Below are 23,430 nucleotides of genomic sequence, written 5' to 3'. Positions count from 1 at the left end.
TGGCATTGCCTCACCATGCAGGGAGCAGGGCAGTTCACAGCTTAAGCTAGCTCCAACCTAGCAACTTCTCTTGGGCCTGAGGGGAGGATAGCACGTCAAGCAAGCCTTCCCACTTTGAAGACAGTTCCATTAATACAGATGCCAGCAACTTCCCAACCCTTAAGAACCTCCTAGGTGCTTACACAGTACTGCTGTCCCAGCAAAGGAGACTAGGAATTCAAACTAACATTTTGGACATCCTTCATGTTAAAATACAGGCTAACTGCAATATTCACACAATTGCAGCCCCTCTTGTGCCATGCAAAGACATCTCTCACTACAACAATTCCACTTCTGTATCTGAAAGGAACAGATTATATACCTTCTCCCTGCAGAGCTGGCAGAAGCATCCCTGTTGCCAGAGGGTCTCAGAACAGGGCAGCGGAGATGCCGACGTAAAACAGGATGAAGAGAGACAGTGGGTTTGAGCACTACATTCAGTGCCTGCTGACAAACAAAACACCCACCCCCACAAAACCCCAAAGCACCCCCACACCCAAACAAGACACACAATGTGTTGCAGAAAGAAGCAGAAGATGAAGTAAGATCTTTCTCACAGAGATGGGGACAAGCAGACGCTGGAATCGCTCAGAAGTCTGTAGTTCATTAGGCCGTAAAAGGATTTGTAATGTGTTAAACCATTATAACCTTCCCCTCAAAGCCACTTTCAGGGGTAAGTAAATTATTTTTGCCCTGGTCTAAGTTTTGCAATGTGGAAGGTGAAGAGGAAGGTTGCTGTATGAACAGAAAATAAACCATGTATAAGTTACAACCTTGCTTTTTGTATGATTTTCAGCAGTGTATTTTTCCTCTCTCTAAACCATGGGTAAATGACCAATTACTGTGGGAATTTTCTATAAACAGAAAAACACTCTGGTTCTGAAGCTGGCATGCAGCTACACGGATGAGAACACACCAAATCACCACAGGGAAGGTCTCTTAATTCTGTGCAGATTCCAATAAAACCCACAAGAAGTTCGATTTTCTTGAGTTTAATTGCAGCTTTATTACTTAAGCTAGGACTTCACAGTCTTCACCATCAGCGAGTTGCAAACAGGAGGCATACAAGAAAGGATACAACACTTACTGGAAGGACTCCCTACCGAGCAGAAGGGACAGGGCAATGCCAAGGCAGAACTGGGAACGACAATCTGTTCTCAGGCCTCGTGTGAGGACTCCAGGAAAAGGCCCATTACTTTAAAGAAGTAAAATTTAGGAAGCAGAACCTGGGATTAAAGTGAGCTGGATCCAAAGAGAGATAAACACCAATGGCAAAATGCAAATAAACCAAGCAAAGTAAATCCAGACAGAACCTGAACAGTAACAGAGGCTGAATGAATAAATAAAGTCCCTAGGATTAAACCAGATTTATGCTGCCACTCAGGTTCTTCAACCAACATAGAACACTGGAACTGACTGTGGTGTGGTGGCTTCAGACTCTGCTCCCCTGAAGCCACTGTCCAACCAGGTAGAAAAATAAAGGTCTAATTCACTGGAAATTATTTCATTTACAAAACTAATGGAATAGGGTTTGGTTTATGCTTCTGTGTGAACTTCCGATTTCTCTTCCACTCCATTCTGCCCATCTTCCATTTCTGCATCTTCAGTGTGTCTGGTCTGAAGAGTAGCAGCTGACTGAACAGAGACAAGAAGAAAATACAGTCCTTTGTTACACAAAGTTGCCAGCATTTGCAAACACCACCACAAACAGTATTTGAGTTTTCTCTCAGGGAAACCTGGGCTCCCCGCAAGGCTGAATCAGGGCCTTCAGCCAAGACAAAACAACCATTTCTTTGCCTTTTTTCTGCATCTCAGAAATCAGCAGCAGTTTAGAGAAGGCTGAGAAACAATGCTGGTGTTAGATTGTTGTGAGTCAGAATGAAATGCACATGCTTGCCCCAACGCAGACATTCATTTAGGAAGCTTCTGCACAGAGACCAACGGCATTTGGTTCAATCTCTGCAGTTCCCATACCCCACCCCCAACCTGCACGACACACACTTGGACTTGATACACAGTAAAATACTTGTTGGACAACTAGTTTCATGAAGAGTAACTTCAACTGGACAACAGTCACTTGATGTCCTTTAAGAGCTTAGCTAATAGAAAGTCTAGTCTGACAAGGTGGCTGCTCTTAAAGTCCTCTCCTTGCTGTACCTTCCAGTCCAAAGGAAGAGGTGTGGGGAGCAGGCAGCCACGTGGTAAGGGTCTGAGATCAGTTTTTACAGTGGGACACAACCTGCACACTCTGACCTTGCACTCAAAGGGAGGCAGAAATGTCTTGTCCTGCTCATCTCAAGAGACAGCACAATGAGATTGGTCTTCCACCTGTCAGCCTAGCACCCTAAAGCACCTCTTTATTATGAAGTGAGATGAGAACCAGGCAGGAGCAAGCAAAGATGTAAGTACAGTGTTGAGGGAGGGGAACAGAAAGAGATCAGAGGGGGAGAATCCTTAAAGTGTTAAATCAACTCATCTTCAGCAAGAAGCTACAGCCAAAGAATGCCTGTGAAACAAGAGCAAAGCCTCCTCTCCACAGAAAATCTGTCAGCTAGCAAACCTGGCCTTCAGGTAAAGTGAAAAACAGCCTGGAGGTTGAAAATTCACACCTCACATATGTGAGCAAGTCATGAAAAGAACCACTGATGCCAGAGTGGCTGTTGAGCTCCAACAGATGGTAAGCTAGGCAGATATCCGGAGTACAGGCTGCCTGCTCAGACAGCATTCTGTAAACAAATCCTCTTTCTCCATAACTTAGGGAATTCTCCCACAGCCACTATCTGAGCAACACCATAAATGGATTAGCAGGGAAACGTTGGGGTCTGTGTTGTTGGTGTTTTGGGTGTGGGGTGGGGGTTTTATGTTTGTTTGGGTTGTGTGTGTGTTGTGTGTTTGGCTTTTCTTTCCTCCCTCCAAGAAAGTCCCCAGGACTGACCCAGGGAGCAAGAGTCCTTTGTTTACAGCTCCATATTCCAGTAATCTCTTTTTCATATAAAACTGCATTTGTTTAAATCAGGGCAGATGGCTCCAAGAAAAACCAATGTGAGCACAAGCACATCAATAAGATCATCCAACTACTGAGGACAAAGAACCAGAACAGCAGCATCCTGGCCTGTATCTGGAATACTGTGACCAGCAGGACCAGGGAAAGTGACTGTCCCCTGCACTGGTGAGGAGACATCGTGAGCACTGGGTTCAGTTTTGGGGCCCTCACTGCAACATAAGACACTGATAATGGTGGAAAAGAAAGACCTTCCAAAAAAACCCACAACAGACATGGGTCTAGAGCACAAGTCTTTTGAGGAGGAGATGTGGGAACTGGGGTAGTTGCCTGAAGTAAAGGAAAGTAAGGGCAAGACCTCCTTGCTCTCTTCTTCCTGCAAGTTGGAGTGAGGTGAGGGAGGGTCAGTCTCTTCTCCCTAGTAAGAAGTGATAGGAGGAGAGGAAATGGCTTCAACTTGCACCAGAGGATGTTTAGATTGGATATTAGGAACAATTTCTTTCCCCAAAGAGTTGTCAAGTGCTAGAGAAGACTGCCCAGGGAAGCAGCTGAGCCACCCTCCCTGCAGGTGTTTAAAAGACAGGCAAGATGCGGTGCTGAGGCACAGGGCTTAGTGGTGGACTTGGTAGCACTGGGTTAACAGTTTGACTCTATGATCTCAAGGGTCTTTTCCAACTTGAGTGACTCTGACTCTAAGCTGATTCTTTCCAAAGCAGATGGGGAAGCTGGAACTAAGCACCATTCCTTTGCGGTATCGCAATCAGTCTGCAATACAAGGACTGAGAGCCAGGAACACAGCTCTACCAGCTGCCTTAGGGGCTGAGCTGGACCTTTTGAAGACATAAGGATAGTCCCTTCCATACTTCCCATTGCTACCCACTTTTCCTCCCTAAACAACACTCCTGCTGTGTACCACACCTCCCACCTAGTGGAGGAAGTCAGATTCTAAACTGTGCTAGCTAGAAGGACCCTGCACAGCAGAAACTGACATCTGGCAACTAAACTCTGCAATTCCAGAAATGCAGCTGCCCAACAGTGAGCCACTTCTGGCTCAGCTGCAGAATCTTTTTCCTTACCAAGATTCTTCATTAGAGCCTGCCAAAAGTAAAGATGCATGGCTATCACAGAATGCATTGGGTTGGAAGAGACTCTCAAAGGTCATCTTGTCCAGCCTCCCTATAGTAAGCAGGGACATCTCCAACTAGATCAGGGTTGCTCAGGGCCCCATCAAGTTAGACCACAAATGCCTCCAGGGATAGGGCCTCCACCACACCTCTGGGCAACATGTTCCAGTACCTCACCACTCTCACTGTGAATAACCTTCTCCTTGTGTCCAATCTGAAACTGCCCTGCTCTAGTTTAAAACTGCTGCCCCTTGTCCTATTGCCACATAAGTGGCTCCTCCCCAGCTTTCTTGTAGGTCCTCTTCAGATACTGAAATGCTGCTGTTAGGCCTGCCCAGAGCATTCTTTTCTCCAGGCTGAACAGCACCAACTCTCTCAGCCTGTCTTCATAGCAGAAGTGCTCCAGTCCTCCTCTGGACCTGCTCCAGCAGGTCCATACCCTTCTTGTGTTGGGGGCCCCAGAGCTGGACAAAGTACTCCTGATGAGGTCTCACCAGAGCTGAGTGGCAGAATCATCTCTCTCAATCTACCGCATCCCAGGATGCAATCTGCCTTCTGGGCTGCAAGTGCACATTGCTGACTCATGTCCAGCTCCTCACCAACCACTACACCCAAGAACTTCTCTGCAGGGCTACTCTTACCTGTACTGAAATCAAAGGTTACCCCAACCCAGGTGCAGGACTTTGCACTTACTGGACCTCATGAGGTTCTCCTTAGCCCACTTCTCTCTAACCCATCTAGACAGCATCCCATCCTTCAGTCTTACCAATTGCACCCCTCAGCTTGATGTCATCTGCAGACTTGCTGAGAGTGTGCTGCACCTCCCTGTCCTGTCATTGATACTAACCAGCACTGGTCCCGGTGCTATACACAGCACTATCAAAAAAGAGAGAGTACTTTCTTCCAGACTCCAACAACAGTAAGTGAGGACTGCTGACACCAGGCTGCTTTAGCCAGATATGTAACTACAAGGACAACAGAATCACTGCAGACTTTCAAGTCCAACCATTATTTAACTCTGCCAAGTCTGGTGCTTGGACCATGTCCCTCAGCACACCTCTGAACCTTTTCAACACCTCCAGGGGCTTCAACCAACTTCCTGGGGAGCCTATTCCAGATGTCTGACAAAATGAACATTGATGTGTTTGCTTACACTTCTCCAGGAGAAGCAGAACCACATCCACAGAACTATGGCTACTCTTTGCAGGAAAAAAAAAAGCCCTAAACAAGAAATCCTCCCCCTAAAAAAACCCAAACAGCAAAACAAGTGACATCCACAACCAAACACCACAAACAGAACAGCTTGCCCACCCAACCACCCAGCTAGGGGTGATTGCCCTACACTTACTATATGTCTACTATGAGGAATGGAATACATCTCCCATTACCTCTGAGGGGCAGGTTGATTCAGGTATTTCTCCTTTTGAAAGACTAGGGGAGAGAGAGATTTGTGAAGTGTTTCATGTAGGAAACAGTGAGTCTCAGCTGCATTGTCAGGATCCACAAGTGAGGACAGTGGGCTCCTGGACAGACTCAAGGACTCTCATCCACAGGAACTGATGTACCCAGCCTCTGACAATTAGCTAGATTTTCTGTGTATATTCTAGGGTAGGTGGACACAAAGATCTCTGAAAATAACCTCACAAGATGCAAATGCTACTGAGACAATCTGAGTGTGATAGAAATCCCAGGTTTGTCTTGGAAGTTACAAGATCACCTGTTCCTTCTGCACCTTCAAACTTCAGGCAATGTTTTCTGTGGTTCTTGCAGACAACTTTGAGTGTTTCTTGCTAACTCATACAACCTGTACAGGTAACAGCCATCTTCAAACACTGCCTTTGTTAGCTGAACTAGTATTCACTGCAATTCCACTGAAATTTAGTGGGAAAACTATCCACAGACTATATAGTGAATTTCTGAGAGTCTGAATTCTGATGCTTCATATCAACCTGTGACATTTGAGATGGACAGCATCATCTACATCTTAATGTCTCCAAGTGAAGGTCATGCTCAACACCATCTGTACAACACACAGGTCTCCAGTAGATGAGCCACTCAAGCATCAGGAGAGACATTTGTTTAGAATTTCTTTAGGAATACTCTCTTCAAGGTATCATAGAATCAGTCAGGGTTGGAAGGGACCACAAGGATCATCTAGTTCCAACCCCCCTGCCATGGGCAGGGACACCCCACACTAGATCAGCCTGGCCAGAGCCTCAGCCAGCCTGGCCTTAAACACCTCCAGGGACAGGGCCCCAACCACCTCCCTGGACAACCCATCCCAGGGCTTCACCACTCTCATGGGGAAGAACTTCCTCCTCACCTCCAGCCTGAATCTCCCCACCTCCAGCTTCATTCCATTCCCCCTAGACCTATCACTACCTGAGATCCTGACAAGTCCCTCCCCAGCCTTCTTGTAGCCCCCTTCAGATACAGGAAGGCCACAATTAGGTCACTTCTGAGCCTTCTCTTCTCCAGACTGAACAGACTGAAGGTAGTTTCTTCAGTTCTTGACTGCTATCATATCTACACCTCACTACTTCAATTGCTTTCTGATTAACACTGCTCTGCTGCAAAATCTATTGAAAGAAGTCAAAGCATTCTGTGCAACGCTTGGTACTGCCAGTTGTCTTGTTCACACAAGATGGCCTCATCACTGATTGCTGGTTAGCTCCAGTTTTCCCCCCTCCACTAGAGGAAGCTACTTGAGTGTCCTCCCACCGTGTTTATCTGTACCAAAAGGTAAGCTGAATACCCACAGCGCTATTCCCCGCCCGACACGCCGCCACCTCTTGCGGTGTCCTGGAGCAGGGTACTTACCTTTAAGTCTTTGTCTGCAAGCCTTTGGAACATGTTAGCATACATTTTTTTCTCCTTCTCATGCTGCTCCCGTATTTTTTGCTGACAGGTGACCAGCTGCACTTTGGCAGCTTTGTTGCTTGGATAAAGCTGTATCACTTTCTGGAAGTCTCCTCGGGCCAACTCGAAGTCATTGACGGCCAAGTGCGCTTCCCCGCGCCGGAACAGCCCTTTCTCGTTGTTGCTATCCAGCTCCAGAGCCTGAATCACAACAGACAAAGAGAGTCACATCCACAAAGAGTATTCCTCTTTCTAGTCTTCTTAAAATAATATACAGTCAGAGAACTAGAGACAGCTAGAAATTGTCCTTCTGATGCAGTCTTGTTGGGGCTTACTAATAATATGAGTCAATACAAGAGGAGGAGTAAGCACAAAGACTGTTTAGTTATGGTACAAGAGGGCATCCTGGCCTGCATCAGGAACAGTGTGGCCAGCAGGAGCAGGGAAGTCAGAGGTCACTGTGCCCCTGTATACTGCACTGGTTAGGCCACACCTTCAGTCCTGTCTCCAGTTCTGGGCTCCTCAGTTTAGGAAAGATGTTGAGTTGTTGGAAGGTGTCCAGAGGAGGGCAACAAAGCTGGGGAGGGGTCTGGAGCACAGCCCTGTGAGGGAGCTGGGGTTTCTTAGCCTGGAGAAGAGGAGGCTCAGGGGAGACCTCCTTGCTCTCTACAACTTCCTGAAGGGAGGTTGTAGCCAGCTGGGGGTTGGTCTCTTCTCCAAGGCAACCACTAACAGAACAAGAAGATACAGTCTCAAGCTGTGCCACGGGAGGTTTAGGCTGGATGTTAGGAAGAAATTCTTCATAGAGAGTGACTGCCCATTGGAGTGGACTGCCCAGGGAGGTGGTGGAGTCACCATCATTGGAGGTGTTTAGGAGGAGACTTGATAGGGTGCTTGGTTGCATGGTTTAGTTGATTAGATGGTGTTGGATGATAGGTTGGATGTGATGATCCTGAAGGTCTCTTCCAACCTGGTTTATTCTGCTCTATTTGACAGCAAAGCATCAAGTCTGAGACTTAGTCCTGGCTCTGTTCCAGCTCTTTGAAGGACTTCTAACAACATGACTACCTTCACCACATCCTAGTGCTTGTAGTGTCTAAATATTTCAGTATTTTCCATGTAGCAGCAAATTAGTGGAAGACATTCCAAAGACAGCAATTACAGAAATAACATCAGCCAGCAAAGTTTGCTTGCAGCCCAGAAGGCCAACCATATCCTGGGCTACATCAAAAGAAGTGTGACCAGCAGGATAAGGGAAGTGATTCTCCCTCTCTACTCATGTGAGAGCCCACCAGAGCACTGTGTCCAGTTTTGCAGCCCCCAACACAAGGAGGATACTGAATTATTGCTGTGGCTACAGAGAAGGCCACAAAGATGATCAGAGGGCTGGAACACCCTCTCTATGGGGACAGGCTGTGAGAGTTGAGGCTGTTCAACCAGGAGAAAAGGAGGCATCAGGAGACCTTAAAGCAGCCTTCCAGTACCTGGAGGCAGCCTACAAGACAGCTAGGGAGGGACTTTTTACAAGTGTTTGTAGTGATAGCACAAGGGGTAATGGCTTTAAGCTGGAAAAGGGTAGATGACATACTAGGAAGAAGTTCTTTATTGTGAGGGTGGTGAGACCCTGGAACAAGTTGCCCAGGGAAGATGCAGATGCCCCCTCCCCAGAAGCGTTCAAGGTCAGTTTGCTCAAGGCCTTGTCCAACCTGGTCTAGTAGAACATGTCCTTGCCCATGGCAGGGGGGTTGGAACTAGCTCATCTTTAAGATGCCTTCCAACCCAAGGCATTCTATGATTCACACTGCATATTCAGTACCACCCAGCTGCCAATAAAGGTCAAACACCACTTGGCCTTCTACCCCTTATATCGTTAAAGCAAGAGATAGAACTGTTAGATTGCTTGTGGAGCTTAAGAATAAGTAAACCCTTTACTACCTTGTTGCAGTTCTCCAAAGCCTGGGAGTATTCCTTCAGTTTGAGATGGCACATAGACAGATTAAGGTGGGCAGCAAGCCTCAAGCTTTTGGCTTTTGTTTCCTCCTCGTCGGAGAGTCCCGATTCATGCTCCAGCCATGACACAATCTTCTTGTACTGTAAGGCTGCCAGTTTGTACTTCCCCTCCTGTAATAGATGTTGTTCAATTAGCACACAGATTATCCTGTCTCCCTCTCACCCCTTATACTTACCTTGAGCAATAGACTGAAAAAATTCCACCAGAAAATAACTTCTATTGTCAAAAATACACTACCGCTGAAAGCCATTCCTGCTTAGGATCAGAAAACAGTTCAGGAATATTTACTGGCTCCCCATTATAGCTAGGGGTCTAGGACAGCACTGATACTCCACTCTCCCACCTTGTATCCAATTTTTGATACAGAAGAAGGAAGAAAGGGCATTTTCAATCAGCACAACTATTGCTGTGCCATGAAGATAATGAATTAATCTACTTTTAGCTGGTCACTTTGAGCCAGCTTCCCACACATTTCTACCCAAATGAACGTTGCTCCTTCACAGCACTACCCCAAAACCAGAACTTTAATGCTGTAACCTTATTGCTATTCAATGTATGCCTCAATTACCTGTAGATACAGCAAACAGCTCTGACAGAGAACTTTCTGCAGAGTTAATTCTTTGCACATTCTAACTGTAAGGCCTTTTTTCCTCCCCTAAAGCCACCTTTCCCTCCAGTCCTCCCTGTAAAGCATCGCAGAGACTGCCACAACCACTACTCTGAAATGACAGAAGCTATCATCATCATTATCAGCCTATGACAAGGATGGACTAAGAAATACTACTGGGGACTGTTAATTTACCTTGAAGTACTGAGTGCCTCTCTCCTTCACAATGCTGCTTTGTTCCAGCTTTTCATCTGTGTTCATTTCCCAGGACTCCTTAGCCTAGCCGAACAGGAACAGTTCAAGACAGTGAAACTCCTGAGGAAACCAAGTGGCCATGCTGCTTCCCACTAACAGTGTAGTAGAGACTGGTTTGGGAAAGCAGTTTTGCACTGCTTACAGGAAACTGGGCTAGAGCAGGAGTGACAGTGATGGCAACAAACAGGGATGCAGTAAGAATGAGGGTAAATTCAGCCCAAGACCTCCCCTTGTGTCATTCTCCCTGTTAACAGTGGCTGCCCTATTTCAGATCAATGTTCAAGGACTGCAATGTTTAAGCTGCATCTCCTCTTCTTCCCCCACCTCCCAATCTCTTTGGGACTTCCATCTGTTGCTCCTACCTTCTCAAAGCTTTTGAGTTTCACTTCATATTGTAGCTCAGCATCTGGAGGAATCTGAAATTTCTCCTTCCCAGCACTTCCGAAACCATAGCTGTAAGATTGGGGAGGGAGAAAGAAAAAAGAACCCAGAGTTCAAGAACTATCCATCCAGCCATACTTGCTACATAGGAAGGTGGAGGCAAACCCCCCAGGCAAATCCAGAATGCCTATACACTCTTATTACAAGAGCTACCAGCTTGAAGAATTCTGGATTCTACTATAAAATCAGTAAGCACAAGGTTTTAATGCTGTTAACCTCTAATTTATCATCTCTATTCTTTTCATCTGATGTGAAGGAAAAGCCAAGTTCTTTCCATTAAGGGAAAAAACTTCCAAGTTACACACATCTTGCAGTCATGGTCTGAAACTGGCTGTTTCCTTCAGAGCACCTGTATTTTACTGCTGTTGTCAGAAAAGCAGGGAGAATTGTAAATACAGATTAAGTGAACAGCTGCACACTTAACATACTGCCTACCAGCTTACTAATTAGTAAATGGCTACAGAAAGGCTCTGCTATTCCACCAAGAAGCTGCATATTAGCAGCAATATCCTTGAGACCAGATGGCTTTGCTTCTTTTCCCATTAGGTTCAGTTCCTGTTTCAAAAACTGACAGTCTGAAAACATAGTTTTGGGGAATCAATCACTACAAACTCCACTTGTTTCAGACATTCTCACTGTGCAGAGAAATTCTGCTTATACCCAAGTCACAACAGTGGGCAGTCCTATGTCTCAGAGTTCTCATAATGGTCCAAGATTTGAATGCAGCTTTGCCTTGTATCTCACAAGATTATCTTTACATTCTTTTCAAAAAGCCCTCACAACTCCAGTGAACATTTTCTACTGACAAAGGATTTCTTTCCAGTGTTTTGTAATAACCATAAGACTAGCCATCTGGTAACAACAGGGCTGCTCAGAAGACTCATGAGCTCTTTTTCTATAGTGAGGCTGCTATTTAGGTATCTTCCTATGTACTTCTTTACAAGTAAGTATTGTTTTGTTAAGAGGGACCACAACAATCTGAGGTGAAGAGAGTAACAGTATTTTTATTTAACTTTCATCAAGATCAGAGGCTGAAGTAAACATCTTTAGGAGTGCTACTACTTCAGAACCAAGTGGCAAAGCCATCTGAGCTTCATGCATCTCTCACACAACTTTTGGGGCTGATCAAGTTTTTACCACGGCACAGAACAAAGCCAAAGTACGCTATCACCAAACACTTCGCTCTTCCCACATGCTTAGTTTAAGCCTTTCAAGTAACAAAAGAGCCAGCATACTTGGGTTTGAGATAGAACACAGATTCCTCTGATTTCTCCATTTTTTGGATTGCTTTCTCCAGACCATGTGGAATATCATAGTCGTCACCTTCTCCAATCTCAAACTGCAGCTCCCGCCTGTCAAACACACGGTCTCCACACCGGCCTTCGAATTGGACTGGGAACAAAGACAACACCAACAGAACCACCAGAGAAAAATCAGAAGATACCCATGGATGATAATGGTAGCACAGATAAAGCAAGCAGTAGGAAAGCCTCCTCCTAAATAGCCTTTTTCTGGTTTTCAACTCTCTCCACAGCTACCTATGCATGGTGGCTACTGGCAGCAAAACCACTTCTGCTGCTAAACTTAATACACCCTCCTGGTCTTGTTCATTTATGTTTGTGGGGGTTTGTTTGGGTTTTACTCCCTCTCACTCCAATGTCAGAACTATATCTCCCTCTTGCTCCTCAGCAAATGGAAAAAGTGTATTAGTAGTCTACCTTTTGTGATCAGGTAAACATTTTATCAGATGCAGTACCTCTGGAGAACACAGTTGCTGCTTGGAAATAAAAACCTTGCTAGAAATCAGAATGAAAGCTTAATACAACTTGTCAAATTGGCATGGGGGGAAAAAACCAGCCCTGTCAGAGCAAGAAGTTGTAGATCAGGAAAAACATTCTGCCCTCCCACATGGTAAGCCTGTTTTCTGTTTGTGTAACATACTTACTCTCTACAAGTGCACCCTCATTGGGCTTGGAGTAGCCTTCCCCTTTTTTATGGATTCTCCGGATGATGCCACCATCTTCATCATCAGTGAGGTCCTCCCCCTTGAACTCAAAAAGTTCTATCTGTGGAGGGAAGGTGGTGCATTTATTCTCATCACATCCAATCAGTAAGTCACAGATTCTGTTCTACAGAGATCTCTGAAACTGGAGGTGTTCAGGGAGCCAGGACCAGTCACTATCCTGCAAGATACTATGCTACGTGCAGCAGACACCGGATGAAGAGTTCCACATTGTATTCAAGCTGGTGTGGCTTTTCCCCCTTGGCAATATTAGGTCTCCCAATGCTGCACATCAGATACTTTAACTGAAAGGCTTGTGAACCTGGCTTGTGAATAAAGCTTACATGAGTCATGATGCTCAGCAACTGCAGCAAAAAGAAGACACTATTGGCTTCTTTCATAGCACTTCTGCAGGCAGGCTACAGGAATGGATAGTGGGTTTTGGAGTTGAGGTATTGTTTGATTTCTTGATAGGATGGAAAATACTTTCTGAGGGTATTAAGCCTTGAAGAACATGCTCTCAGCTACCACACTGATCAGAAGCTGTCACATCCTTACTCTACAGTCAAGCTGTATTACTGGTAGCATCACGGCATCCAACGGCTAGGGAGGTTTGGAAGTAATGCAAGGACAAAAGGAGAAGGATAAGTAAAGATGCAATTCTTATTCTAAAGATCTGATTAGACCCTTAACTCCATCTAGGGTCAAATTCAGATCAACCTTACAGTGCTTGGAATGGAGGCCATTTTTACCATGTTGGGGAAAAAACTGGCTGGGACAGATGCACCCAGAGAGCTGTGGTGAACAGAGTTAAATCTGGTTAGAGGCCACTCACAGGTGGTGTTCCCCAGGGCTGGGTCTTGCTTAACATCTTTATCAATTCTCTGGATGAGAGGGGATCAAGTGCTCCCTCTGTAAGTCTGTGGATGACACTGTAACAGGCAGCAATGTTGATCTGCTCTGGTAGGAAGGCTCTGCAGAGGGACCCAGACAGGCTGCATCAGTAGGCCAAGGCCAATTGTATGAGGTTTTACAAAGCCAAGTGCTGGGTCCTGCAACTAGGGTACAACAATCAGACACAACGGTCCAGGCTTCAAACAGAGACTGGAAAGCTGCCCAGCAGTGAAAGAAAGGCCTGGGGTGCAGGTTGACATCTGGCCAATACAAGCCAGTAGTGTTCCTGCTTTAGGAAAAATGTGTGAACACCAAGACCAGGGATGGCATTGTCCCCAGACTCATCGCTGTCGAGGACACACCGAGTATTGCATTCAGTTTTGGGGGCCTCACTACACTGACATCAGGGTGCCAGAGCAGGTCCAGAAAGGCAAAGCAGCTGGTGAAGGGTCTGGAGAACAGGTCTTACGAGGAGCAGCTGATGGAACTGGGGCTGTTTAGACTGAAGAAAAGAAGGCTGAGGGGAGACCACCTCCTTCTATGACCACCTGAAAGGAAGTTGGACCAAGGTGAGAGTTGGTCTTGCCTCCCAAACAGGAAATGACAGGGCAAAAGGAAATAGCCTTCAGCTGCACTAGGGGAGATTTAGGTTGGCTGTAAGAGAAAACTTCTTGACTGAAAGGGTTCTAAAACACTGGAATAGGCTCCATAGGGAGGTGGTTGAATCCCCATCCCTAGAGAGCTTGAAAAACTTTGGAGATGTGGTGCTGAGGAACACAGTAGTCAGATAATGGCTGATCTTGATGATTTTGAAGTCTTTTCCAACCAAAACAATTCTGATTCTGTGATTTTATGAAGTTCATCTCTGAGGAGACCAACTGTCCATGTGGATTGTAAAACCAGTGTTACTCAGGCACCAATCTCAACACTGCTACACATCACAGGGACCAAGAGCCTATGATGATGACTGATCCAACATGGTTTGGATCCAGAGAGACCCTTTGCTAATCCATAAGCAACCTGAATTTGAACTGTTCTTACAGTGCTTTCAGGCACCTCAAAACAGCTCAGAGTTGCAGGGCTGTTCAAATACACTTTATATTGTGGCAGTTCATACAGGGTAACTGCCACTTCTGCCTTCCAGATAGCTCATAAAAGATTGTGTTAATGTTGCAAAGAAAACAAGATATAAGAAGTTATCAGCAAGGACATGAAGCGCTCTGTGGTTGGAAATTTTGTAACATTTAACACAAATTTTCATTACTCTGAGTCCCATGAAGTGCCAAAAGGAGTAAACATTTTTTCAACTACTTCAGAGTCCACTACAGGGACAGTCCACTCTCCCAGCCTGTACTCTCCACAGTCAATCACTCCATAACTGCAAAATTAAAATCACCACTGGACACATCAAGCATTGTAAAACTCCAAGATAAGGGCCACTGCTGATCAGCAGCAGCCAGCCTGGACTCTGTGCTCTGCCCACATTACCCTAACTGACCATATTTCTCACTTTAGAAACCCAAACATTCCTGTTTTGAAAGGGCATCACCTACAGTGAAACTGGGTTTTTTATTTTCCAAGCACACAGTTTGAGTTACTCTCTCACTTACCTCAAAGATCAGTGTGGCATTGGGAGGGATCTTTGGGGGGCTCCCAGCCGAGCCATAGGCGTATTCGGGTTTACATGTAATCCGACAGATCTCGCCGACCTTCATCGTTGCCACAGCGATGTCCCATGCTTTGATCACCTCACCTATGCAAGTCAAATTGCAATCACATGGCTGTTAGGCATACATGGAAGGGGTCAGCAGCTGTGAAACTCAACATTGTCGCTTCAGGTATACAAAAGCTAAGGCAGAGCAGCAATAGTGAAGACTGAGTCCAGTTCTATTTAACACCTTCCTTAACCACCTGGACTAAAGGAAGATACAAAATTGGGACACACCACTAGGCTGTACTGCTACTGAAAAAGACCTGAACAGGCTTTAGAATTAGGCAGAGGTGAACCTCACAGAGTTTGGCAAGCGTAGAGTCCTGTATGTGGGGAACAGTAACTCCATGCATCAGTGCAGGCTACCTGCAACGCAGCTCTGGAGAGAAGGACCTGGGAGTGCTGGTGGACGAGTTCACCGTGAGCCAGCAGCATGCTCTTGAGGCCAAGAAGGCAAATGGTCTGCATTAGAAGTGTGGGAAGCAGGCTGAGGGAGGTTCCCCTCTGCCCTGGTGAGGCCTCATCTGGAGTACTGTATGCAGTTCAGTCTTCCCGGTTCAAGAGACAGGGAGAGAGTCCAGTGGAGGGCCATGAAGATTACTAAGGGAGTCACCTGGGGCTCTCTAGCTTGGAGAAGAGCAGACACAGGGGAGCTTACCAATGTTCATAAATATTTAAAGGGCAGGTGCCAAGAGAATGAGGCTGGGCTCTTTGCAGTGGTGTCCAGTGACAGGACTACAGGCAACAGCTCAACCTAAACCTTTAAGTAAAGGCTTTGCTTTGAGGATGCCAGAGCAGTGGACTGGGCTACCCACAGAGTTGTGAAGTCTCCTTCTCTGAAGACTTTCAAAATTCACCTGGACATGGCCCTGTGCAGCCTGGTCTAGACAAACATGCTTTGGCAGAGGGGCTGAACTAGATTATTCCCCCAAAGTGCCTTTCAATCCCTATCAGTCTGCAACTGTAGGTACACCAATTGCTTCCTGTCCTCATTTCCTTGCCTATTAGAGAATCCAAACCATGTGAACACAGACATGCTGAAACACTTGCCACAATCTCAAGAGTGAGGAAATAAACACTCCCAAGAAGAAGGGTAAGGGATTGCTTGCTTGTATTTGAATCCAATCCAACAGCCTTTTCTCTCTATACTTTATGAATTGGCAAAGAGCAGCATGAGTGGCAACCAGAAGTTACATGCACTTGTAACAGAAAGGCAGAGGAAAATAGGAGTAGCAGTATTCCTTCCAAAGCCAAAAGTGAACAGAAACATGGAACCTCAAGTAACAAAATCCTATCTCTTACTCAAGTTCTCTGTGCTGCTCCTTTCAACTCAATCAAGCAGGCCTTCTGTTAGTCTTGTATTATTAATAGGCATGCTCCACATCATCTCAATTTTCACTACACTGCAGAATGTATCAAAAAAAAAAAAGGTGTGGGGGGGAAGGCAAGGAATTGCCAGGGAAAGCTTGGACTGAGTAATAAGATTTGATGGAACAAGGATGTTTGATTTTTGCATTCTGAAAGTTTGTGAAAACTAATAGATGCACCACTTCAAGATTCATATTTGGGTTAATTTGTAAACTTAGGGAAACAGGGGGCACGTTTCATCAAGCTGCAGCTGCCCTGCACACCCTCTACCAGTGTCTGCTCACAATTAAGGACTCCTGAGCTGGAGTCTTTGCCAAAATGAACCAATCAACAAAATGCAAATTCTGGCTGTGTAGCCACCCTTTATCACTATGCTTCAGGGCAAATTTGCTCCCCTCTAGTGTGCTCTGCATGAGGCCAGTACATTCAGCAAGCCTCATCAAGTGGCTACATGGTTTTCTCATTCAGAAAGAAATCTCAAAGTCATTCTGGCCAGACTACCCTGAAAAATAAACCTCAAGCTATGAAAACTGCTGGGGGTGTTCAGGGCGAGGCTTGACAGGATGCTTGGTTGTATGGTTTAGTTGATTAGGTGGTGTCGGATGATAGGTTGGACACGATGATCTCGAAGGTCTCTTCCAACCTGGTTAATTCTATTCTATTCTAAAACAAGTTTAAATGGCAACTTTAACATGCAAAGGAGCCACACAGGCAAGGAAAACCCATCTTGATTGTTACCAAAACTAATCAACAGCAAACACAAGATGTTACCTTTCCCCAAGTCAAATGAAAATTTGTCTCTCCTGTCCAGACTGGAGTCGAATTTTGTGCCATCAAGAAGCCATCCTGTGTAATGGACAGTCACCTTATCACCGATCATTGGAGACTCTGTTCCACTGCCTTCTCTCTTGACAACCTGAGGAAAACAGTGAACACCACTAAGATGATGGAAACTAAATGCCTGCTGGGCATTAACTCCAGTCACTCAGATGCACGTGTTATCTGCAGTAGATGTTTTGCAGGTCTACTTCAGCTATCTGAAAACGGACTGTTTTTATACAGATGAGCAGAGCTGCCAGTGCAGAAACCTCAAGATGGCTCTGCTGTGATACAGGAACTTAATGGGCAAGAGTTTGCCACAGCTTAAGAGATCTGGTCAGGCCACACCTTGAGTGCTGTGTCCAGTTCTGGGCTCCTCAGCTTAGGAAAGATGTTGAGTTGCTGGAAGGTGTCCAGAGAAGGGCAACAAAGCTGGGGAGGGGTCTGGAGCTCTGGGGTCTGTGAGGAAAGGCTGAGGGAGCTGGGGTTGCTTAGCCTGCAGAAGAGGAGGCTCAGGGGAGACCTTCTTGCTGTCTACAACTCCCTGAAGGGAGGTTGTAGCCAGGTGGGGGTTGGTCTCTTCTCCCAGGCAACCAGCACCAGAACAAGAGGACACAGTCTCAAGCTGTGCCAGGGGAAGTTTAGACTGGATGTTAGGAATAAATTCTTCATAGAGAGAATGATTGCCCATTGGAATGGGCTGCCCAGGGAGGTGGTGGAGTCACCATCACTGGAGGTGTTTAAGAGGAGACTGGATGAGGCACTTGGTGCCATGGTTTAGTTGATTAGATGGTGTTGGGTGATAGGTTGGACTCGATGATCTCAAAGGTCTTTTCCAATCTGGTTAATTCTATTCTCTCTCTGCATCTACAGTTAGCAGGGTCACTTACCCTTCCTCAAATGATTTCAAACGTGCTTGAAACTTAGGTAAAGAATTAGGCAGGGCTTGGGGTTGTTTGTGGTTTTCTGTTTTGTTTTGGTTTTGTTGTTATTTTGTTTGGGGGTTTTTGCCTTTTCAGGTACTTTCCTCAACACCAATCATCACCTCCAAGTTCAGGCAAGACATTTAAACAAGAGAACAAGCTAGGTCTTCCCATGCAGTCTGTTCTAACATGATCCAAGATGACTGAAGTTAAACCAGTTTAAGACAGGTTACCAGAATCACATCTTGGTGCAGGTCAGTTCTAGCAGCCAATGCTGTAAGGCTAACGAATTACTACCACATTAATTTTGCCTCCCCACAACTGACAGAGATTCCCAGCACTCTGCTTTCACATACAGCCGTGAGGTTCTGGTTTTCTCCAAGGGGCTCCCCAGCCCAGATAGCAAGACTGGGCTCAACTAAATCTGCACTACATAAAAAGCAAGAGCAGTCAATCTCTCTGGCTTTTATTTGCAATGTGTATGAAAACAGAGAATAGTACTGACACAGCTCATACAGCAGAGATATGAAGCCTTGTCCAGAACAAGACTGCTCAGTTCAGATTCTGAGTTTTCTCCATCAGTGACTGAAACCATCTAACTTAAAGCCCAAGCTAAGCAGAAGGCAAGAGTGATGGAAAACATACTGTTCATGCAAGAGACATGTTTATTCGAGGGCAGTCATACAGAAGTATGGATTGCTGTTCCTCCTTTAAAAAACAAGGTATAAAAAAGTGTCACATTCCTATAGCAATCATTTTTTTACTGAAGGAAGCACACCCTTACAAATCTCCTTCCCAGATTTCAACTTGCAACTAACCAACTGCTGTCCATCTCCTACTCTGCTTTCCACCATCCCTGCAAACGACGGAAATGCTAGCACCCAAAGCTGAGGCATCACCAGACAGCTTCTGCCAGACTCTCAACGAGTTTAAAGCACGTGCTTGGATGTATAGAAGAAAGAACAGAAGCAGGGAAAAAAGGGAAAAAATACTACCTGATCAGAGAGCAAAGGGATGGCTGCCCTCACACAGCACACCATCCCCCTACCCTTCACCACCGCAGTGCTACAGCACTTACTAGCATTACAGACCTAATCGAATCGACTGATTTCTTCCCCAAGAACAGCAAAAACTCAAGCAACCACTCTCAGAGAGATAAGGAAACAAAGACATAAAAACCCCAGTGTGACTCTAATCATTAACCTAAACTACATCATGCTTACATGTAAAAGACCCTGCAACTGAACAAGCAGTTTTAATGCAGCCAATGTCAACTCAGTTTGAAGCAACCACATTTAATGGAAGTAAGTTTCACCACATGCCCTGTCTTAGCAGTGTCACACCAAGTCGTCCTATGTGAAAGTAACCAAGATCTGAGTTTTGGTGTTTATATAGCATTGCTCTTTTGCCTTTCTGTCGAGAAATTCAAGTTTCAAGTCTTTCACATACTCAACATGGCAACACTGTTCTCCACAGGCTTTGTACCTCCCTTTCAGATGCAGAAACCCGATTTTTCTCTTCCTATTCTGACTGCCAAGATTTCTATTTCTAAACTTTAAATAGTGCAAGAACATTCAGCTGTAACACCAGGTAAGAAAAACCAACAAAACCCTCTGGACACTATTCTGATACAAAGCTAACCAACAAATTTAAAAGCCTCCTGGCAATAGCTCAATGATACCAGTATAAAATTGGTGCACATTAGTTCAGAGTTAAACCCTTGATTTCTGCACTCTGACAATTACTGGGGGGGGAATCCATGAAGGCTGGACTTCATGACCTCCATTTTTCTGCTTTATCAATTTACAACCTCACAGTGTTTGAGTTTTTCACAACCGCAGTTCTTCAGCAAATATTTTCTCTTCCCCTCCTTTAAAAAAACCCAAACAAAAAACCAACCCAGCAAACAAAACCCACAGCAAAACAAAACAATAACAACGAAAACCCAAACGACAACAATCAGCTCCTGCTTCTCCATCGTTACAAGGCGGGCACCGCAGTGAACGGGCAGAGATCCACTGCCTTTTACGATACTCAGGGATCTGAGATGTGGGAGACTAGCAGACAGCTAGGACTGCACTGCGTGCAAAGCATTGATACTCTCGCCATATCACTCTAGAGGAAAGCAGAATCCAGAAGCCAACCACACACCTCCAATCTGGCCCCCAATACCCCTCCACAACTGGTGGCAATGCCTCTAGGGCAAAGCCACAATTCAAAGCCAGAAGGCTCCAGAATTTTGTTTGATGTGGTGCTTCCTTTACTCTTAACAAGCTAACGCTGAAATTTTATTGTGACTATAAAAACATCTTCACTGAAGTTTCTGAGAGACTGAAGAAGTTTCTAGAGATGTGGGAATAGGAAATAACTGATGGAGGAAGTTGGCGTAACTCCTCACAGTATAAAATCTGCCTCCTTTATCAACCGGTATTTCAGTACAAAGCAGCGAAGCCTGTCTACCGGCATGCTCCCTACACGGCAGAAACCCAGACTCCTGCCGTGGCCCTCACCTGCAGTCTGTTAATGTCTAGTTTGCCCACGGAAGCTGAACCAAGGGGCAGCCTTTGGGGCTCCCGCCGCCCCGGGCTGCATTTACATCAGGCCCACGTGTCCAACACACCATCTCAGGTCTGAAGGAGCGCTCCAGCCAAGATGGAGAGCCCCACTTTCAGTCTCAAAGACGGGCCAAGGCAAGACAAGGCGGCACCGCTTGCACCGGCCGTGCAGCCCGGCGCAACGCGCCCTGCCCAGGCACCATCTTTAATTCCCAGTCCCCGAACACGTGCTGCGGGCTGGGGCAGGGGGAGGCGGGGAGGCGGACCGGGATCCCCCCACAACTAACACTCTGGACAACCACCGCATCCCGCGACCCAGGCGGAGAGCCCGGCCCGGCTTTGCCCACCGCAAACCAGCCCCAGGAAAGAGCTTGCATGCAGCGAGAAACGTCTCTGCCCTCCGCAGGCCTCTGGAGCCCCGAGGCTTCCCGGCGGGCAGCAGGGGCTCCAGCCTGCCCGGGGTGAGGAGCGGGGGGCAAAGGGGGAACTAGTGGCAGCCCCCCGTCCCCTGCGGGAGCCTGCCGAGCGGGGGCGGCCCGCTGACGGCCTTGCCCCCTCTGCCCTCAGGACGAAACGCGCCCCAGCCACAGCGGAGCACCCGTGGGCAGGCGAGGAGGGTCGGACCCTCCATCACCGGCGCCGGGACCCCCGAATCTGTGCCGGCGGGGTGGGGAAGGGGAGCGGCCTCTCTTAGCCGCCCAGTACCTTTAAGACGCCTTCATCGCGCTTGGGGGTGATGTCCACCCCTTCCAAGGCAGCCCCATCGTCTTTCATCTCCTCCGCCGTCATCCCGCCTGCCGCTGCCACAGCTGCGCAGGGAAAGGCCGCCCCGGGTCGCGCTCGGCACCGGCCTGGCCGCCGCTCTGCTGCTCGGCGCTTCGCTGCGCCTCCGGCTCCCAGCAGCGGGGGCAGGAACTGCGCGCCTCCTGCCTTCGCCGCAGCGCCGACCCCCCGTTGGCGGGGAGGAGGAAGGGGAGGGGAGAGGGAGGGCCCGAGAAGTTTCTAGAGGCGGCTGGGTTGCCGCAAAGCGCTCGGCCTATGCCAGAGGCAGGAGTGAAAGTGCGCATCGCCCGCGGGGGGAGGAGAGCCCGTCACTGGCCGAGGGGGGAGCTGGGCTAGACGCTGGGTGGCCAGGGCTAAGGGAAGGGGAAAGAAAGAAAGGTTTATAGAGGAGCGGAGGCGGAGGCGGAGGCGCGGGGCAGGTGCGCTCGGCTGTGCGGGGAGGAGCCAGCGCCGCTGCCCTCAGAGCCAAGCCAGCCCTGCTGTGCCTGCGCCGTGCTTTGCAGATGCCTGGGGTGCTTTGCGCCTACCGCAGGCGTGTGGGCTCTTGCAGGAGTGGTCGTAGCAAAGGGCATGGGAGCAGCGTGCCAGCAGCGAGCGTGCGCCCCTGGAGCTCGGGCATAGAATCGGAGAACCGTGCTCTTCAACAATCATCGAGCCCAACATTATCTAACTGCCAAGTCTCACTGCCCTTCAGCACCACGTCTGTGCGTCTTTTAAACACCTCCAGGGATGGGGATTCAGCCACCTCCTTGGGGAGACTGTTCCGGTGCTTTGAGAACCCTTTTAGTCAAGTTTCTTAGCTATCCCACCTAAGCCTCCCGTGGTGCAACTTGAGGCTATTTCTCACCATCTTACCACTTATTACTAAGGATAAGAGACTGACACCTCACTACAACTGCCTTTCAGTCATCCTGGGCTTGCTGGGTTGAGGATCCCATTAAGAAGTATGCTTGGAAAGTGTTCCCTGGACAAGGGAAGGGTGAGACATGCTTGATGTATAGAGTGTAAGCTCTGTTCCTGGCTTGTCTGTATGCATTGGAATAAGTAGCACTGTTATGCCTCTGCCTGCGGCTGGGGTACTTGGGGGATGCATCCATATAAAGAGATTCCCCCTATGAAGATGAGGAGCATTAGTGCAAGTGCAGAGGAATCTGCACTTCTCATCTGTACAAACCTCTCAGGCTGTATGCTGCTTCTTCCAAATTGTTTTCAACCTCAAATACTGTAAAACCACGTTTTGTCTATGAATTTGGACATAAGAAACTATGAAGCAAAATTGTTAAACACATTCAACCTTCCACTGCAAGCCAGTGTCACTGGCTTCCTGGGCCACCTCATGCAGCTTTGCACGCTGCTGGCATCAGTCAGTCAGTGAAGGAAAGAGGCTGGCAAGCTGGTGCTCAGTGCTCTGGAGTTGCTTTTCCCAGGTACATTGCCATCTTGGGGCACAGACCCATCAATGCTGACCTCTGAGTTCAAGAGGCATCCCTGGAGAGGCTGCAGAAGGTTTGACAGCAGTATATGAGATTGTGCTGACAGTATGCATGTTTCATCTGTCCTGACTCTGCATGCAGCTTGGAGTTCTGTGACAGTGTAAAACTGCACAACAGCTTAGGATAGTTGAGCTGATACCAAAAGAAAGTCCTGTGCCAATGGCATTCTGGCCTGCATTAGGAATAGTGTGGCCAGCAGGAGCAGGGAAATCATTGTGCCCTGTGCTCAGCACTGGTTAGGCCACACCTTGAGTCCTGTGTCCAGTTCTGGGCCCCTCAGTTTAGGAAGGACATTGAGACACTTGAACATGTCCAGAGAAGGGCAATGAGGCTGGGGAGAGGCCTTGAGCACAGCCTTGTGAGGAGAGGCTGAGGGAGCTGGGGTTGTTTAGCCTGGAGAAGAGGAGGCTCAGGGGAGACCTCATTGCTCTCTACAACTCCCTGAAGGGATTTTGTAGCCAGGAGGGGGTTGGTCTCTTCTCTCAGGCAGCCAGCACCAGAACAAGAGGACACAGTCTCAAGCTGCACCAGGGGAAGTTTAGGCT

The 23,430-nt window shown here is 47.2% G+C and overlaps 1 protein-coding gene across 1 annotated transcript; it reads right to left on the bottom strand.

Annotated features, from left to right (window-relative positions):
* Window positions 1-959: 959 nt before the first annotated feature.
* FKBP4 (FKBP prolyl isomerase 4) lies at window positions 960-21,601 on the bottom strand. Its single transcript, XM_009896661.2, has 10 exons — window positions 21,315-21,601; window positions 17,084-17,228; window positions 14,844-14,986; window positions 12,283-12,403; window positions 11,573-11,729; window positions 10,259-10,349; window positions 9,837-9,920; window positions 8,959-9,144; window positions 6,985-7,224; window positions 960-1,674 (listed from the first exon to the last, which is right to left on the bottom strand). Exons 1-10 carry the CDS (start codon window positions 21,396-21,398, stop codon window positions 1,576-1,578), a joined length of 1,350 nt encoding a protein of 449 aa, XP_009894963.2. The 5' UTR covers window positions 21,399-21,601; the 3' UTR covers window positions 960-1,575.
* Window positions 21,602-23,430: the final 1,829 nt, after the last annotated feature.

The sequence above is a fragment of the Dryobates pubescens genome, chromosome 8, assembly GCF_014839835.1.
Source record: "Dryobates pubescens isolate bDryPub1 chromosome 8, bDryPub1.pri, whole genome shotgun sequence".
Classification (NCBI taxonomy): Eukaryota; Metazoa; Chordata; class Aves; order Piciformes; family Picidae; genus Dryobates; species Dryobates pubescens.
The sequence above is the reverse complement of the archived record's forward strand: the minus strand, read 5'-3'. Positions and strand labels throughout refer to the sequence as shown.

What these genes read in the sequence shown, in the direction of transcription:
- FKBP4 (XM_009896661.2), bottom strand. Translation starts at nt 21,398, where the DNA reads ATGACGGCGGAGGAGATGAAAGACGATGGGGCTGCCTTGGAAGGGGTG. An exon ending in GTGTTCTATCTCAAACCCAA is followed by an intron (nt 10,350 to 11,572) that starts GTATGCTGGCTC and finishes CCAATCTTACAG; the next exon opens with CTATGGTTTCGGAAGTGCTG. An exon ending in CTTTGGAGAACTGCAACAAG is followed by an intron (nt 7,225 to 8,958) that starts GTAGTAAAGGGT and finishes GTTGTGATTCAG; the next exon opens with GCTCTGGAGCTGGATAGCAA.